We start from the raw sequence: 18,616 nt of genomic DNA on the forward strand, positions 1-18,616 counted from the left end.
ACACTGCCTAAAAGGTCCCCCTCATTCTAGCAATATACCCTTTCCCACTGGGTACCAAAGGATAGAAAGCGACCACAAGGAAGTAAGATAGTCCGTTTGAATTAATTATAAGAACGAAATTGAGCATTTGAAATAGGTATACAAAATACGAATCGAGCGAGCTGGCCTAGGTCCAGAACGAGTTCCAGTAGTCAACTGCCTCCTGGCCTTCTAGACCACTTCCATCTACCAGGGCGGCTGCAGCCCAGCAGTAATTGACACTTGCTTCGGGGGCATTGCACGGGCTTCTGAACTGGTTACAGATATGGCTCTCCAGGGTGCTGATAGTAGGAGATGTGCCGTGCCCGTAGATGCCAGTGTCGTCAATGTGATAGGCCTCGTGTTCGTCCGGAAAGTAGCTGATGGTCGGCGGAGTGCAACTGCCCAAGTCTATCCCGGGTGTTCCCTCCCCAGTGTCTGTGGGACAGTAGGTTTGGGTCATGGTTGAAATCTGCGTCTCAGTCTCGGTGACTGTCTGTGTTACAGGTGGCTGGGTAGTGGTGTCGGTGATAGTGACAGTGTCTGTCTCGGTTACCCCAGGTTCAGTGACAGTTTGGGTCGGTCCTGATTCAGTGATAGTCTCGGTAATAGGAGGGTCGGTGATAGTTTCAGTAGTACCAGGCTCGGTCACCGTGACCCCAGGCTCAGTAACAGTAAACGTATCTGTCTCTGTCACGCCTGGTCCTGTAACAGTCTCTGTGACAGGTGGCTCAGTGATAGTCAGGGTATTAGTTTCCGTCACACCAGGCTCTGTAATAGTCTCGGTGATATGGGGCTCTGTGATAGTAACGGTGTCTGTCTCTGTAGCACCTGGCTCAGTCACAGTCACTCCGGGCTCAGTAATGGTCTCAGTAACAGGTGGTTCTGTGATGACAATGGTATTTGTTTCTGTAGCCCCTGGTTTTGTGACAGTTTCAGTAGCGCCTGGCTCTGTTACGGTGACTCCTGGTAGAACGATAGTCTCGGTGACAGGCGGCTCAGGAATAATCAGCGTGGCTGTCTCTGTTACTCCTGGATCCGTGACGGTCACTCCTGGTTCGGTAATAGTTGCAGTGACTCCAGGCTCAGTTACTGTCACTCCAGGCTCGGTAACAGTCTTTCCAGGGTCTGTGATGGTGACACCTGGCTCAGTTATTGTCTGAGTAATAGGCGGCTTTGTTATAATGAGAGTATCCGTCTCAGTGGCCCCAGGCTCTATTATGGTCTCAGTTAGGCCAGGAATGATAATAGTTTCCGCGGCGCAATCATCAGGCACAGATGGGTCAGTGGCACAGTAAGTTGGGGTAACGGTATCTGTAGTAATCACGGTGATCGTAGTAGTTGGACTGGTCCTTGTTAGCTCTTCTCTCTCATCTGGGGACTATGTGTTGACTTACCCAGGAAGCTGGTCAGTAATGGTAAGGGTGCTAGTGATACAGACGTCATCATCGCCACCTGTATTACCGTTGTTCCCATTGTCCCCATTGTCCCCGTTATCCCCGTTGTCCCCGTTGTCACTGCTGCTGCAGTCATCACAGGTATTGCAGTCGTTGTTCCCGTTGTTGCCATTTGCAGGATCTCCATTGTTGCTGGTGTCACAGGACTTGCAGTCGTCCACAACTACCACTTTCACGTCCACATCTGTGGGTGCCGGAATAGCCATGGAGAAGGGAAGTGCTTGCAGGAGCAGTACCGGTAGAAAAAGGATGGCATATTTCGCCATACTGACAAATTATATGTGACGGCAATTAAGTATGCAAAGATGGATGCGTTATAAGCGAATGACTTTGTGTATGAAGAACGAGAGGAAAGGGAAGCCGTGTTTCCCAGAACACAGATTAATAGTAATAAAACCCTAAAATAAGGAAATGAGAGACGATAGTGCTGGTTGAACAAGAATAAAGGGGACGAATGAGCGTGCTTTTATAGATCTGTATACTTACTAGATGAATGTTATTGTTTTTGAAGCTATTGTTTGTTTTCAGAACTATCACCCATGCAACCTCCGACAAGATAATTGTTTTTTGGCCATCGTAATCCCGAGTATACTGGATTCAGAAAATGTCATCTTATGGGAATGTGGACCAGCGAATGTTGGGGTGCCTTTAGGCTGATCAGCATGAGAGCGTCAGGCGGTAAATGAATTTGCGGGTCATTGGCTGGGTGTCTTAGCCTCTATATAGAAGTCAATTCTTCGAAACAGCATGGGGGCCACGTATCCTCTCTGTACATAAGTACGTTTCGTCCAAATATGGCCGATAGTTGCAGGCCACCCATTATATTTAGCTTGAGTCTCCCCACCTCAATACAAATGGATTATTGCAGAAAACACTAAACATGGTTCCGTGTGGGGACATAGAAAACAGATATGAGTGTATTCCTAACTTCCGGATTCTAACCTATCTTCTTCCAGCATTAGTCGGTTCTGACCCCATGTACGTGTTAGAATGGGCTCGCAATAACCCTTCCATCGGGCTTCTGCTGATAAGCCTCCGATTTCTGTGGTTTTTTATTACGGGTATAAAGGGGATCATACTGCGTACGATATAGGATAACACACCTAGTATCGCTCCCAAAATATCTGTGCTCAGAGTATTGGGTATTTCGGGTCTAGTTCGAGCCACCTTCCATCGTAAAGCCCGTGGAATCCAAGACGCATTCTTGCTTTTATGGTGTGTCAAGGGGTAGGCCTTATTCGCTAGTACCTTCCAGCCACTCTGTCGAGGTGAAACGGCGTCCGCAATATGGCTGCGCAGTTCATGCAAAGCCCTTTCCGAATAGCCATCGGGGTTTTGCGCACAATATAAGGAATAGCATAATAGATATGTACGCAGTGATCCATAGTACTATCGTGTAGATTCCTGGATTTCGGGGTTCATAACGCAGATCACGACGAAACTCGTCAAAGATACTTTTGGGATCTTCGCCCCAAGGAATCCTATTAGCTAATGTCGGACCCGCCTAGGCGGACCAATCATCTTCCAAGGTGTCACGTGACCCACGGGCCTCGGCCACCTCTAGATAGTTCCACCTTCCTGTTTAGTATTAGGCATCAAGAGATTCAGTCCCCAAGCCAGGACCCATACAAAGGTCCGTCAGCTAATCTCCTTACGGCGCCCCAATAAGAAGGCCAGGGCACTACACACGGCACGTTCGAAACTACGACGCCATCAAGATATCTCTTGCTTATGAACAGAAATATGAATAATCCGTAGTAAAGAAAAGATCTACAAGCTCCTGTGTACATTAAAGCTCATGGATTCAAATAGTACGGACAGTGAGTGAGGTGGCAGTTATATGTCTGGTTTCGTATGGAAAATTGGTGCCATATGTGGCGAATGCGGGCACGAATGCTAGGTGTATTTGTGCTATGTAAGAACAATCCGTCAGAAGGAGAGCCTGATGACTCGATTTATATATCTGACGTTTAGGGTGTTAGTCACTGAAGGCATACGAAGATGGCGAAGGCAAAAGCGTAGGATTGCTGCCTTCTTCCAGGCCAATACTATTGAAAAATGAATATGGGTTGTCAATGCAGGCGCCTGGATCAAAACGAGGATGTTGATTGTCGAGATCTCTACTCCTAAGTTGAGCTCGCTATCATACAAAAGTGGATTGTAGGAGACCTGAAGGCGGTGAGGTCACTTCGCTTAAACAGGCAGGTGGCTTGCCGACTCGACAGAGTACGTAGGTTGAAGATAAAATGTTTCGCTCAAGATCATTGCTTAGGTCATCTGAATGAACATGAACATGAGGGTCAAGACCGTGTACACAGGCCACTTGAATATTATACCCGGCTGACCTGCAACCACGCTAAGACCACATTTAGTATATTATACAATATTTAAATTACACTTTATGCCACTTAGTGCTATAGTGATACTACTGATACTGATACAATAGGGAAGCCTGTAAAATCTTCGAACCTACGAATCGGTAAAGTATTAAGAGCGCTCGTCACCGATGTGCCTGCATTTTCCCACCATTTCCTCCGATATGCGACAGCGTTTACCGTACCGGCAGTTAAAGATGTTCCCGGAGATAAACGCCATATGTACTGATACTTGGGTCTACTATTGTTAGTCAATAATATTTCCTCTCTACTCACACAGAGTCCTGAAACTCCAAGCTGACTGTAACTAAGGGACCTACCTCACGTTGGAAGGCCAGCGGCTAGAGGTGTCATTATCCCGGGAGTCAGGATCAGGATATAAGTGACTCGTATTATGCAATGACAATATCTAGGGGCTTCCATTTTAATGTGAAGTGGGTGTCATTTTCTTTTTCCATCTGACATCGATCAACAGAATGTTTTACGGTACTATTCCACAGTAACTGCTGCACATTGCGCTCAACCTATACTCGCGAGCCACCGTTTGGTTGTGTTTAATACTTGCCAGATTGGAGATGGCGAGAGCATTTGCCCATTTCTAGTTGTTGATGCTTGGACGGAAGGCGGAACCACCAGTAAAGCTATCATAGCCCTCAGATGCGTCAATGTTTGCGATAGTGTACTTCGTGGCATCCGTGAGAGGTTTGATGTAAAACAGGTTCTTCAATGTGTCGTACCTTCCACCATAAAGAGAGGTGGTATCCTAGCCGCTCCCAATGTCCTGCATTGAACCCACAGTTTCAGCTACGCCATCCACAAAGTATGCCTAGTATACACCAACGGCCTCAGGAAGGTAAAAGTTGGCCGCATCGATGAGTAAAAAATACGCCATGTGATTCCAACATTAGATTGGGTAATCGTTGCATTGCCGATCTAAAATTGGCCACTCTGCTACCAAGGCACCGTAGCCCTTTATAGTAAATAAACATCACAATATATTACATTCTATGGCCTTATAAGCATCATGTGAACTGCTGAATGTGTTTAGAATCGCTAGGGGCTCTTATTAAAAATTCAAAATCTCTGTGTATCACATACCACTATTAACTTGCTCTACCGGTTATGTTGGGTACAAATTAGGGTGGAGTATGTGAAATAAGACTGTCCTATCTGCAACAGAAGAAAGCAAAGCCATAATTTTAGTCTACAGAAGGATAAACACCAAAAGAAGAGCAAAAATAAATTGAGGTCAATCATTGGACCGCCGCTAATGTTAGATGTTGAATAGTTCCAGAATGATCCTGAGCTCGGCTTTGCACATCTACCATAGTAAAAGAAAGTGTAACTTCTTTTTTGGTTGGTTCAATCATTGTATAGTTGCCGATAGGCCTGTTAATGTCAGTATATTTTCTGGGAAGGAAGACATAACTTTATACATACCTCCACTTCTTCTTCAACAATCCTGCGAAAATTCTCCATAATACTCTGAAATGTGCTTCCCTGGGCAGAAAATGGGCTCATTATCACATTGCGCACAACAAACAGGTTACAATCGCATTGGTGGAGTTGGAGTCGTTCCTTGAACTTTTGAACACACTTTCCATATTGCTGAACAGAGAATTCTGTGGATGTCAGATATAGCGGGACCTTGAAAGGGTCAGTATTAGGTTGTATAGAGCAGCGCTTCACAACACTTCGCATTAGGAGGTTAGCCGCGTCAGTGTCCTGATTGACTCTTCCATCGCGGTATTTCCAATTCAGAGCGAAGGTGTTGATGTTCAAGTCGGAGCCTAACTGACGAAGGAAAGCCAATTGATGGGATGCAGATATCTCCTCGTAGGTCTTCCCCAGAATGTTCTCGCGTATGTGGCGTTTATCCTGTTCTATACCTCCGATCATAGAACCTTGTGCACTCTCGCATGGAAGCAACTCGAGTGGAACAAGTATGAAACTATCATTTTCCGTTGACAGTGTTGCCCACACAGCTGATACCTAGATCTTTCATTAGATTTGACTTTTCAGAGGTTCCGAACTTGACTTACCATCGCACGATTGAAAGAAACGTGGCGGAGTATTGAGCCGTACCCATCGTAATTAAGACCAATTGCTTCATGCGCCAACCAAATAGCCACCGCTGCTGCTCCCGGCTTGCTTTTCTACGTTGTTAGCCTTCTATGCCTCTCAAAATGTTACTAAAATATGCACATACCTTCCTTCGATTCCGTATATTCCAATACTGTCATCGGAGCCCTGCGAGAGATATGGACTTGTCCATCCAATAAGAAGTCTCATACGCTCGTCCCGATAAACCAAACAACCGGCAGGGTAGGGAATGTAACCGGACTTGTGCGGATCAACAGTTATGGAATCTGTATCCTTCAAAGAAGTAAGGTCTTGCACTGTTTCTTGTTTCAAACAAAATCCATGTGGCTTTCTTCTTCCTGATCCAGATGGTATCATCGTCGCAAAGTAACCACCCCAGGCAGCGTCAGCGTGGATGAGGAAGGAAAGCCCCTTTTTCTGGAATCGCTGGCGCATTGCAATGATCTCAGATAGTCGATCAACCAAACCCTCCTCTGTGGTTCCAATAATTGCGACTACAGCATATACAGCCTGCTGGTTGTTGAGGCAGTCCTGGAGATGCTTCTCGAGCGCCATGAGTAATGATGTGTCTTGGCTAATAATATCTGGAATGGCTTGTCAAGTCCGAAGTGTCGTTCTAACTCCTCCTTCCCAGTTGACTGAATGCTGTACGGAAGGAGGATCTCGTCCAAGCTCTTCTTGGGAAGAGCGTACTCGGCCAATAAAATTCTTGGAATATCCAAGACCGTTTCAGGGCGTAGATTAAGCAATTCCCAGACTGATAGAGAGCTGAAAAGCTTTGAATTGCCCTCGCAGTTTTCGATCCGGAAGCGGTGCTTGAGGAATCCGAGCCTCCCATCAGTGGCACGTCGTAATGTCAGGGGAAAGAACTTCAGGTTCCGAGCAACCCACATCGATTCGATATTTGCTACTGTTCCACCAGAAGTAATGTGGCCCCAACTGACGGGTACTTGGTTGGGGTCTAGGTTGTAACCAAAAAGCCCGCACAACTGTTTGCCAACCTCCTTTTCAACAACTGTGGTAAATGGTGAAACCTCGGTTGTAACATTATTTGGATTCCACATCATACCCACGAAGTATCCAAGCATTGCCGGCATAGCAAGGTCAGTACACATGTGCGCCCCATATCTAGGAGACCAAAATGGGATCGAGTGCTTGCTCAACATCTTCAAACATTCGCGGATGGCCATTGATAAACGATCAGTTGCACGTCGGAATGCCTCGGTGGATTTGATCTCATCAGTAATAGCAATACTGTCTCTTTGAGCGTATTGCAGTCTCGCATGTTGCATCTCATCGAGAATTGAAGTGATGGCTTCTCTAAAGAACCGCATGTTCTCTGCATGAGGACCTAGAAACAGGGCAGCAATATCCTCTGGCGTGGAGGCAGTCATCTCTGTGGTAATTGGAGAGAGTGAGATGGAAGACGGTTAAAGTTATTATTACCAATGAGGACATATATTCTTACTTATATAGTGCAATACAGCAGATCTATGTGAGAAGTTCCTAGAAATAACCTATTCACTGCTCACTGTCTCGGGATGTCCCAAACAATAAGATCCTTAGAGTACCCTTTGACCAGTAAAATGGAATATCTCAGATCATTTCGTGGGCTTATATTCACATATTACATAGTCTGAAGAATGGTGCACATATTTCGTTCTGATGAATCTGGGCGACAAGACTAAGTTTTTATGCGCGTTTATCCGATAATTGCGGTTCTTAATATGCGATATGCCTGTTTCTTAGTATTCGCATTTGTTGTTAGCTCTGCTTTGTACCGCACATTATATATGTAAGTCACAAAGAATTACCATCTAACGCGCGACTTTCTTTGTCTATGTCCTACTCCAATATGCCTTGTGTCAGTGAATTGGTGTACGACTAATATCTCTGCCAGTTCTAGACAGTTCTTTTCTTTTTGGTAGGTATCTGCTAAGTATATCCAATACATCATTTTCCGAGATACTGCAAGTTATCAGTGTCTCACATTCAACAGTTATATTGCCATCAGCTTTAATCTAATATATAGCCTATATTGGTCTTCTACATTTCACCTTGGATACTTACACCCTCTCCTTGAAATAAAGAAATCGATCGTTTACTTATTAATATAGCAACAATTAGTCTTCAAGGTATCTTCTTTCATGTTTATCTCTGCTGTAAGCATCGTCCGCTTTCACCTTCCTTGTTCTTAGGTTCACGTGATGGCATTGCACCTATCCATTAGAGGGGAATGCCCACGCGCTCAATCCCGATAGGGACCAGGGAAAAGAAAATAAAATTAAAAGGAAAAATTGCAGGAGAAGTGGATAAACAATTGGCATTGATGCGTATGTCGAATTTGTGGCTTCAGGCATTTATCCACGATATAAAATGTTGATACTAAGTTAATTTCGTGGCATTTAAGCGGTAATTTTCATTTTAATTTCTCTCATTCAAGTCATTCATTGTCAGCTCGTGTTTCCATTATCTGCTATAGCAGGCAACAAGAGATCGCAGAATTATGCGGGACCCCTTAATAATGATACGTCTACTATAACATGCCCAAAGGCTTGAAGCGCGAACAGAAGTACACAGAAGGGGTAAAGGAGATATACTCAATATAGAATCTGGATTTCATAGTTAGAGGAAATATATCTCAGATTATGTGGAAAGAGGAATAATAGAGCGTCTTGCTTTGCTAAATGTTGTTCTTCTTAATCAACACGGTCTCTTACGAATGTCACTTACATGTTGTGCCAAAGTTGGAAGCGACCGGTGTACAACAGGTGGGTCAGATACAAAATGCCATATGCAACACGGTTGGGAGTTTGAGAGGTAATCGAGGGTTTTGGCCACCATCGAAAATACAATTTCTAATCATAAAATAATCGGGCTTAATGAGGGGATATATACGAGAACAACTCATATGGCATTCCATTAATCCTTGTTACCAGTGCCAGCATTGGAGAAGCAATTCCTGGTGGAACTTATTTGGTTGGAGCACCTGTTATTGTAGGAGAGTGCTAACTCTCGGAAGCTATATAGTCAATTTCCAATTAAGGTCTCGAGAAACAACGGAGTATAGCGGCAATGAATCAACATTTACGGCAAGGATGCATCATTGTTATAAAGGACTCTTACAAATATAACATTGGTAAAAGTTCTTCGCTCATACAGTGAATTTGGCGTGGAAACAACCAGTCTCACCGATATGAGCATTGGCTTTTGACCTTCTCCCCCGAGTAGCAGACCGTCGGCTGATCAATCGTTTGTCGATCGACATGGTAGTGTTCCGTGGAGGTATAGATTCGAGACTGTTTGCATATGTGGCTACAACGAAAGCCGTGGCTTTAGAGTTGATGAGGAAGGCCTCATAATTGATGTTTGTCATGTTGTCACCGGCCGCGTGATAGTTAGGGTCGTAAGCAACACCTGCTTCACCGCCGAACATAGCCGCCTGTGCTTCGGTTTTGATCCCTTCAGCGCCAGTGAAGAGCCCCCCTGCTGGGATTCCGCTAAGTATAAATGCCTCGTAGTCGGATCGGCCGTCGAATTCGGTTGCGACATATGGTAACCCAACAGACCTATAGTAGTCTTCAAACAGATGTTCAATCTCAGCAGACCCTGCAGGACCGGTCATATTAAATGCCGATCCATCACCGTCGTAAACCATAAGAGCATAATTTGGTGAGGCAATCATATCAAAATTGAGGTATACACGGATCTTGTTCAGTTCTGCAGGACTGAGATTGTTGACATAAAAGTCGCTGCCTAACAGCCCAAACTCCTCGCCAGTCCAGAAGGCCCAAGTGACTGTGTTATTGAGGGAATATTTGGCAAGCTCTTTAGCAATAACCAAATTGCTAATGATTCCCGAGCCATCGTCGTTGATACCGGGGCCTTGGTTCACAGCATCAGTATGGCCCCCGATCATAATTACGTTATTTGGATCCCCGCCTTTTGACTTTGCAATAACATTGTGCGTGGTCCGGTTCTCCATCTGGCTGTTGATGTACAGATCAACAGTGAGGGATCCTTTCTCGGCGAGACTGATGAGGTTCTGCCCATCTGCCAAGCTAATACCCACTATCGGAGCATATGGACCCAATTCGCTACTTGCTGAGCCAAGCGTTCCACTGAGAGAACCTTCAACATTGTTATAGACAATGGCTGCTGCGGCATTGGCTGCGGCAGCGTAGACGGATTTCTCAGCAAATGAACATGTGCCACGCTGGATGAGAGCAATCTTCCCGGCAATATCCGTAGGATAATCCGAGGAAGAACATCCAACGTTAGAAACCAAAGCGACCTCAGCAGTTGTCTTGTTCAAGCTAGGAGAATATGTCATGGTGACGGCCTCAATTGGCTCATCATCGACTGTGAGGTCCTGCTCTGCATTGCTCCATAAGTGCACTTGGGGCTGTTTATAGACATCATAATAACCAGTTTTTTCAAGTTCATCATATAGCCAGTTGACAGTATCTTGGTGGGCCTTTCCGCCAAAAACGCGATTTCTTTCGGGGTATGCGTACGCAAAGTCTTCAAGCCGTTGGGATCCTTTAACAAGGTGTTTCAGTTGTATCTCTTTTGGGAATGTTTTCTTCAGGTGCTACATTAGCCGATGTCAAACAATGGTTGGGTCTATGAAGTACGCACAGGGTCAACGCGTCGCTTCTCATGATGCCCTTGTGCTATGGCGGGCGATAGGCATAAGGCAATAACCAGCAGTCTCACGATCATAACGAGTCATATATAAGTAGTAAAACAACAATGACAAAGTATGCATGGAAAGTAGGATTGAATAAGAATGGCATCGTATTTATATGCTAAACCGATAACATGGTGAGGGGATTTAAGATGCGAGAAATTCGCGGTGTTATCGTTCAGTCACTACTGTCTTTCTCTGAGATTCCCCTCAATATGCCACAGCCAATAGCTGACTTCGTCGGGAAAAGAAACCAGGTACGAATTCCTGCTCCGCCTAGAGTAACATCGTGAGTTAATGCTAAGAGATTGGCGCCGCTTGGCACAGATAACGACCAAAGGAAACCCGGCGGGAGGCGTCGGTCATGAGATGTGGCTGGTGGACGGTTACAGCCAAGATTTCTTCATATATGTTACATACCAGCTACCCCCTCTTTTCGATGTAGATGCTAATAGATTAATCACAATCTGCTTTATACTATTCACATAGGAGAGCCCGTGATATGGTAGGTTGTATGTAGGAAAGGCGCCCACTGATGTTTCGACTGGATCTCTACTGGCTCAACTTACCTAATATCAAACTGCGAATAAGCGCCTAATTAGTACTATCCCCTGAGAATATATGTAATAGCTTATATGACTAGGACATAGTTTGATCACAGAGCTGCAAGCTTCGGAACCGTCACACGGTAACGGGATATTTTAAGTGGCTCGAACGGCGCAAGGTCAGAGCAGTGAATAAACTGGATAAACAAGGAATAAAAACCCCCAAAGTTGGGTAGGATACACTGATCTCGATCTGCTCAACAGCTCATACTGTTCGCATAGGCCAACCTAGTAGATATGTCCATATGTTCCCACTGCTTCTCGTAGCGGATTATATAGACAATCATACTATTTTTGTGCTAGGCTTCTCTATTGCAAGTCAAATTGACGGACAAGGGATGAGCGTACTAGGGGCCTACCTTCATTTGAGCTTTATAATTAGTGTTAACACATACTCGCAGTTACACAATAGCCGCTCCGTGTGACCCCTCCGTAGCTAGGGAGAACATGCCCCGAAGGAACGTTAAGAGGGATATGCCTTTCAGCGTATTAACAGCCCGCCGATGCAAAACGCCTAACTTACTCCAGTATGAAGCCTTCGGCCTCTTATTAAGGCAGTACGATATCAGTGAGATATCACAATCACTAGCAGGTCTACAAAGCATCATGGATTATTAAAAAGAAAGAAAGAAACAAGAAAAAGACAAAGACATGAATTACTTAGGTGTACGGTTGATGCAAAGATATGGGACTGAAAAAGCCCAATCGGATTGTAGAGTTCACCAAGCAGATCTACCTAACATATATATTCACGGACGTTTCAAGATCTTTCCGTATGATCGAGCAGTAGTAATCGGTTAGGATGTTTCATACAGTCCTCCACGGGAATAAGTGATTGTAATACTAAGACCCAGAACAGCAAACGCCCCCATAACCCGATCATTTCACATCAATATGCACCCGGCAAGTCATGGCTTCTCAGCAGCTTTAGGAGGATACTCCTTCCCATCCTTTTCCACCTTGGGAGTGCAAGTGCAGCGGTCACTCTCTGGCACAACGTCCATGACTGTGGGGATATGGTTGCCACAACCCCACCAGGTGGCCTTATCTGCTGAATCATTAGCCGTGAAGGGGATGATCTTCGCGAGTTACATACGGCAGTTGGAGCAGGTAGCATTCATGCACATCTTGTCGATGGATATATGAGTAGTCTTGAAGAGTTGAAAAACTGCTTTGGGCACCGATAAGGCGGGCGGGGGGTACGTTCACTCTCGGATTAAATAGTGGTCAGCTAATGGCCCACCTTAGTCATGTTGCTGGGTAATCGCCGAAGTTGATCCCCGAGAGCCCGAATGGTTTAGAATGCGCTTCATTTCAGGAAGAGTAGTATGTTAACGTTCATATATTCGCTTTGATGGTTTTTATCCCTCATATGCCAACTGATGTAAGTTTCTAGTTGGTTATTGTGGAATAGCGTCTATCTGTAGGGCTGAAATCCCACAAGGTCCTTTCGGGTAGTATTTGCGGGGATCGGCATTGGCTTATCGGCGACGGCTCACATCATGAGAGCAAATACGGAATATGAGGAATGAAATTGTAGTGTCCCTTCGAAACGAGGTCAGATTAGTCGTAAATCCTGATATGACTACATGGTTTATTTCTATACCAATCCTATTTACCCCACGCCTTCTACAGTTTGCCCTTGGCAGGACCGCAGCAGGCTGCAGTCTGGGAATGTAATGTAGACTTGTTGAACGACTGTGTCGACTGGGGCACATCAAGGGCCGGATTCTTGGTGAAGAATCCATCCGGTCGGAGCATCACACTCACACGCTCCATAGGCATTACGGGAAAATCTTCAATGCGGGGGTTGTGGGTCAGTCCGAAAGCTATTAGATTGTCATTAGCATCCCACGGTTATAGCAGGGAGAAGGCCGGGGCTTACTATGCCACAGCACAACATCCTCGTTCTCAACATTGTCATTTCGTTGCACCCACTTCTCAACGCCTTGGCTCTCCTTGCTCTGGTTGGTGAACTCTCCACCGGCATAGAGCTCATCGTCCTGGTATTTAGTTACCCAGATCGGCTTAGTGGCAAAAACGGCACGCTTGACACCGAATGACCGGGGGCTTGCCAGTAGCATCTGACTTGGGGATGTCATCAACTTGTATGATACCGGCTTATAAGTAATCGGGTTGATAACGGCATCATTGCGGATCTTAAACACGCGATGGCGCTCGACGCTGGTATCAGCAGTGCCGCTCTTTCGCAGCACGGTCTCCTCCGTCGTGTAGCCCACTTTCCACGGGTTGTTCTCGTCTTCAGGCATGGGAATGCTGTCCTGGTAGAATACCGTGTTCTGGTGGCCTTCGATTGCAGGATCCATTCGGAAAGAGAACATATGCTGGTGGAAAGGCGCCATAACGCCCGGACCGACATTGGTGCCCCATGGCACAGTAGTGCCAGGAGTTTGATTATCGAATGGAACCGTCGAGAGAATACCAGTAGCACGGATCTCCAGCTCGATGTTCGCTGCTTGATCGAAGATAAAAGCAAAGACATACCTGCGCTTTGTTAGTATCAGGGCCAGTTCGTAGATCAATCCGTCTTATCCGTCTTACTCATAGTTGCTAACGGTAGCAATCATCTGCAACACAAGCTGGCGGTTACGGACGACGGTTGCTGCGCCAGTCCGATAGTTGGTGTGCTTGTGTTGGAGACCATTGTCCTGTTCGTGCATGCAGATGACATTCTGAAGGCGTACTGGGGTGCCCTTCGAATCGGCACGGTATCCATCAAAATACTTGATATGGCCAAGGCAATCACAACCGAGTGACAGCTGGTTTGCAGTGACACCGAATCCAACGTCACCAACATCGAATGCCTGCTTACGATGATAGGGCGCACGAGGATCTAAAGTAATTCGTCAGTTTTGGCGCTGATGATCAAATTGCCACTGAGTGTGGGCGGTGAGACAACATACCTCCATACGGCACAGTCATTTCCGAAACAGATAAGCGGTAAAACAAGTTGCGACCATCATAAGTAACGTTATAAATGACAAGACCTTCACGGCTATTGAAGCCGACGTGGAATCTCCACTTTTGCCATGAAACGACGTTGCCTTGCAGGTTGAAGGAAGGCCCTTCGGGCTGCTGCACGATATAAGGTTTTAGATCAGTCCGTAAAGGCTCTCCCAGGAGATCATGTGCATATTGAATAGTCTCAACTGGCTTCCACGGTTGGGTCTCGGTGCTTTTGGCATCTACACCACCCGGAAGGTAATCCATACGGACCAGTTCTCGAGTAAGACCGTCGAACACTGGCGAGAACTTGCACGGAACGGAGTAGTGGTTGTTCTGAGGGTGGTCCGCGGTCACAACGTACATATAGCACTGGAATAACCGGCGAGTCTCCTTAGGGTCATCGGTTCCATAGATCCAGGGGTCATTGCAGACAGTCACGCCCTTGGGGAGCTGCATTTTAGCCACTTCTGCCTTCACGGCAGGGTGGTTGAGACACAGCTGCTCAATCTCAACCAGCTCATCGGGATCGACAGGACCTTGTATTTCTTTGGGAAGCTCCTTTGCATAGACAACAGACCGCTTTCCGGCATTTAGTAATGCCTTGTAAAAGGCACCGTTGTCCATGCGATGGAAGAGCACCTGGAGCAACCTAGTTGGTCTGGAGGGCAAGGGATTGCCTAACCTTTCGGCCTCGATGAAGGGAACTACTTCCTTCTTGATGGGCTCCTGTACATCTATCTTTTTATACCGCAGCGGCACCTTGGGGAAGGCGGCCTCCAGAATCCTAGTGGCCAAGTGAATCTCCCCAGGCGAGATCGGGTCGAACGGATGTGGGACAGCTGCCATTGTGGAGGATTCCTTTTCCTAAACGTGAAGTGTGAAGAGGGGACAAAAACGAGGATTCCCACGAAACACCCTGGATATCGACCCAAATTATATAGAAGAATGTCCCCTCTTCGTATCTCGTGGGTCTGCCTGCAGTCGGAGGATATTCCCATCCTCTTCATAGGCGACTGGGGTGAAGGAGTGGTAACCGCGGCAGTTGATTGGCCCGTTGCCTCTCCCGGCGTATCTCCTTCCGAATCAGGTTAGTGGAGCAAGGGGCCGCTGCGGGATTAGTCATCTCGGGCCCTCTGACCTTCCGCATTGGGTCACTCACCTCCAACTCTCCCACTATAACGATCTACCAACGCACCGATCTTGAACCATTGTTTGTCCCTGAGCCTGTCAATTACTTCTAGTTGCTTTGCGGGATCTTATGCATGTGAGAACACGTGTCGCAAGCATTTGATGCTCGCTATGATACAAGAAATGGACGACTGATGCCTGCATCAATCAGATTATCATCAGGTACGTCCATCCGATGATCATCAATGTTATAACCACTGTCGCAATCCCCGCTCCAACTCTATCGGCCGTTGTGATGGGCTTGAGCTCCGCTGGGTTTTTGTCTGCGTCCGACCCTGTTCCAGCAGCCCCGTCACCTTTACTTGTTCCTCCAGTCCGTGTAGTCATTGGCCCACTCACGGTATCCAAGAGGGTTGCCTGTACGAACTCCAGTGCGGACATTTGTTCACCTACGCCTGTATTCCCGTCGTATGTTCCGGTTGTCCATTTCATTCCGCAATATGTCCCGGTCTTCCCACCAACGCATTGAGCTGTCGCTGCCTTCGCTGTCGCCTGGAGCCGCGTTACAATCGTGCTGCGCGTCCACGGAGCTAGCTTGACTGTATCGCCCATCCATCGTGCTAAGTATCCTTTGAACGAAAATTGGTCCGTTCGACAGGTTCCCCATAGCTCACAGATTGATTCGTATAGAACATTTTTGGAGGATGCGTTTTGGGAGAGGAATACGCTCTGCGCATCCAACAGCCCATCTATTCGCTGCTTCCATTTCTCGTCGCCAGTCTAAAATCAAGTCAGCGCTGGTTCCATCGTCGTGTCTCTCCGATCATACATAGTTCCACATATGAGCAGCCCCGTGTAAAAACACCCCGTTATTATATGTCCATTGTCGATGGTTCATGCTTGTGCAGTTACTGGTATCGCTCGTTCCGTCAAAAACTTCCATCTTCGGCCCAATTATCCCTACAGCTGACGTCCAGTCCCACGCCTTCTCCGCCCACTCTGTATAGGAGTCATTTCCCGTATACCGGGCCAACCGAGCCGCGATGTTGAAGAAGCAGCCGTTTGAGATCGCATTCCGATAGTTGTATCCGTTATTGAAGGAATATATCTGCCACTTGAGGCCTCCATTACACTGTTCCGTGTTCCATCGCCCTGCCTGCTGGTTGAAAACTGCTTGTACAAGTGCTAGCCACGACGGTTGATCGTCGGGTGGGTTGTCGAAGTTCAACTCCGCCGCACGCATCGCACTAAACGCCCAAAAAGCTTGATCATCATTTCCCTCGGTCCGGGTTTGGTTTGGAGGCATAAAGTCCGCTGTCGGGGAGGCTTGATGTAGAAGCGCCTGCATTGTGATGTTGTTGTATGTGGTATCCCCCGTGTAGTACCAATAGTTGATCAGTGTTCCAAAGAACGCACCAGCTTCCCACCAATAGTACGGCTCTGGTAAATTCCCTGGCGTGTCGCCAGTATTGTTTCCCGTGTAAAAGGTCACCATATCCCAGGCCAGCTCGCTCGCAACATGCTTAATATTCGCTAGTGATGTTAGACATCTAGCACATTCGAAACTTGGAGTTTGGTGCCAGTCCTTGGGAAACCAGGAATATTTTACTCTTCCTCCAGAAGGTGGGGCATACCTATATCGCCGATACTTATGTCAATGGCATGGACTGGGAAGCACGCAAAAACTATAATATAAAGCTGTAGGAGACGTAAAATAGGCCGTCCTGGTATACCCATATCGTTCTGACGTTCTGACTTCAACATAAGGAGCCGAGATAGCAGTGGTGACTAAGTACTCATAGTAGTTCGGTTACGCACACAAGAACGAACAACTCTTAATAAATAACTGAGTACTCGGAATAGAAGCAAACCTGAAACACCATCGGGATGAAGCGTCACCTTCATCCTGAGAGATCAACATGATTGGCCAGGAACAAAAGGATGAAGTGTCTAGTGCTCTAGTGTCTATCAATATAGCCCCCAAAAACCCTGTGACTTGTCTGCCTCTTCTTCTTTCCGTTGGCATTTTCGCCCCTGCACTAGTGCTGAATCAAGGAAGATTCGCTGCGTTAGTCTAAATCTGGGGCAGATCGGCACAGCATGAGTGAAACAGGCACATATGAATACTCCGGAGGGGGTGTGCGTCTACCAGGTATCTGACCGGATGGAATGTATACTTTTCGTCAGTACTGTAGTTTTAATCTCAAGTCTCTTTTTCACATTGTTATAGCGATTCATCTAGGTACTCCTGTATATGTCATACACTCGCCCTCTAATCACCACGGAGTCTACAGGGGCAGACTTAATAGTCCTGGACTGCTGGAATAACTAACCACTAGGTGCGACTCCTGCCGCCAATATGGTAGCCAATCCTTTGCCAAGTCCATCCCCTGTGATGAGTGACACGGCAAGCTTAGGCGCATACACCAGACTCACCTCATCTCCAGGGGGCTTTCTACGTACTGTTATCCAAATATGCCACCTGGATCGTCACGTGGCTGAGAGATCCCCGGTCGAATCGGCGCCAACTTCCAAGATGCACATCCTGTCCTAGTGGGATTGTCTAGTTCTTATCGCTATGGTAGTCGAGACCCAGCATACTGGGAGAAAACTAGACTTACATTATCTGCCCTCCTAATTTGGAATGTTTACGAGGCGCTAGATCGTCACTGTCGAGAAGAATATGCATTTCTTGTTGAATGATATTGTTAGCATTATCTCCATCTTTGACATCTGCTAGAACATCAATAGTGGCATCTATAGCAGGGCGCTTTCTCCTAGCGAGTCCCGATTAAGGCATACTGAAAGTCAATTTGGTTAGGGTAGTAGGTATCGACTTAATAGTATTCGTAAGTATTAGACGTAATCGGTGTAGAGAAAATGCCTCTCACGAGATTTATAGGAGACTAATCGGCCTCGGCGCTGAATACAAGTAAGCACTGGAGGTCAGAAGTGAGGTTTTTGATCGCTTTCGCGACTAGGTCCTTGTCGATGAACCAGTTCGTAGGTCCATAAGTGCTGATAGGACAGTGCAGATAAGTGATGATCAGTTCAGAAGCTATCTAACTAGTGGTCCTCATGTATATGAGGCTTGGCCACGTGATCGCTGCAATAGCGGATTGTTCAGATAGTTAGGTAGGAACCCAATAAAAGTCGCAGATGTTAAGTGTTTCGTTTTGAAGGACGCCTACGGGTTGACCTCGACGTCTAACAGAACCTAATGAGCGAATCCGGGGATATTGGAGAAGCAATCGAGACAATGAATGTGGGGCA

General features: G+C 46.5%; 4 protein-coding genes across 4 annotated transcripts; all 4 read right to left on the reverse strand.

Moving 5' to 3' along the window:
* Positions 1–123: 123 nt before the first annotated feature.
* On the reverse strand, positions 124–2,409 carry BDV59DRAFT_175189 (uncharacterized protein). Its single transcript, XM_073689208.1, has 2 exons — positions 1,416–2,409; positions 124–1,364 (listed from the first exon to the last, which is right to left on the reverse strand). The coding sequence occupies exons 1-2, from the start codon at positions 1,739–1,741 to the stop codon at positions 167–169; spliced, it is 1,524 nt and encodes a 507-aa protein (XP_073549642.1). The 5' UTR covers positions 1,742–2,409; the 3' UTR covers positions 124–166.
* Positions 2,410–8,518: 6,109 nt separating this feature from the next.
* BDV59DRAFT_175191 (M28 family metallopeptidase) lies at positions 8,519–10,897 on the reverse strand. Its single transcript, XM_073689209.1, has 3 exons — positions 10,595–10,897; positions 8,687–10,538; positions 8,519–8,565 (listed from the first exon to the last, which is right to left on the reverse strand). The coding sequence occupies exons 1-2, from the start codon at positions 10,676–10,678 to the stop codon at positions 9,108–9,110; spliced, it is 1,515 nt and encodes a 504-aa protein (XP_073549643.1). The 5' UTR covers positions 10,679–10,897; the 3' UTR covers positions 8,519–8,565; positions 8,687–9,107.
* Positions 10,898–12,424: 1,527 nt separating this feature from the next.
* On the reverse strand, positions 12,425–15,184 carry BDV59DRAFT_175196 (copper amine oxidase). The gene is made up of 5 exons (XM_073689210.1): positions 14,173–15,184; positions 13,811–14,102; positions 13,134–13,753; positions 12,855–13,077; positions 12,425–12,793 (listed from the first exon to the last, which is right to left on the reverse strand). Exons 1-4 carry the CDS (start codon positions 15,059–15,061, stop codon positions 12,878–12,880), a joined length of 2,001 nt encoding a protein of 666 aa, XP_073549644.1. The 5' UTR covers positions 15,062–15,184; the 3' UTR covers positions 12,425–12,793; positions 12,855–12,877.
* A 366-nt stretch (positions 15,185–15,550) lies between these two features.
* On the reverse strand, positions 15,551–17,264 carry BDV59DRAFT_200676 (glycoside hydrolase family 76 protein; the record flags this gene model as incomplete). Its single annotated transcript, XM_073693637.1, has 3 exons — positions 15,551–16,123; positions 16,173–16,876; positions 17,243–17,264. The coding sequence occupies 3 exons, from the start codon at positions 17,262–17,264 to the stop codon at positions 15,551–15,553; spliced, it is 1,299 nt and encodes a 432-aa protein (XP_073549645.1).
* Between the last annotated feature and the right edge of the window lie 1,352 nt (positions 17,265–18,616).

Source organism: Aspergillus ambiguus (genome assembly GCF_047715705.1).
Source record: "Aspergillus ambiguus strain CBS 117.58 unplaced genomic scaffold BDV59scaffold_9, whole genome shotgun sequence".
NCBI classification, from domain to species: domain Eukaryota; kingdom Fungi; phylum Ascomycota; class Eurotiomycetes; order Eurotiales; family Aspergillaceae; genus Aspergillus; species Aspergillus ambiguus.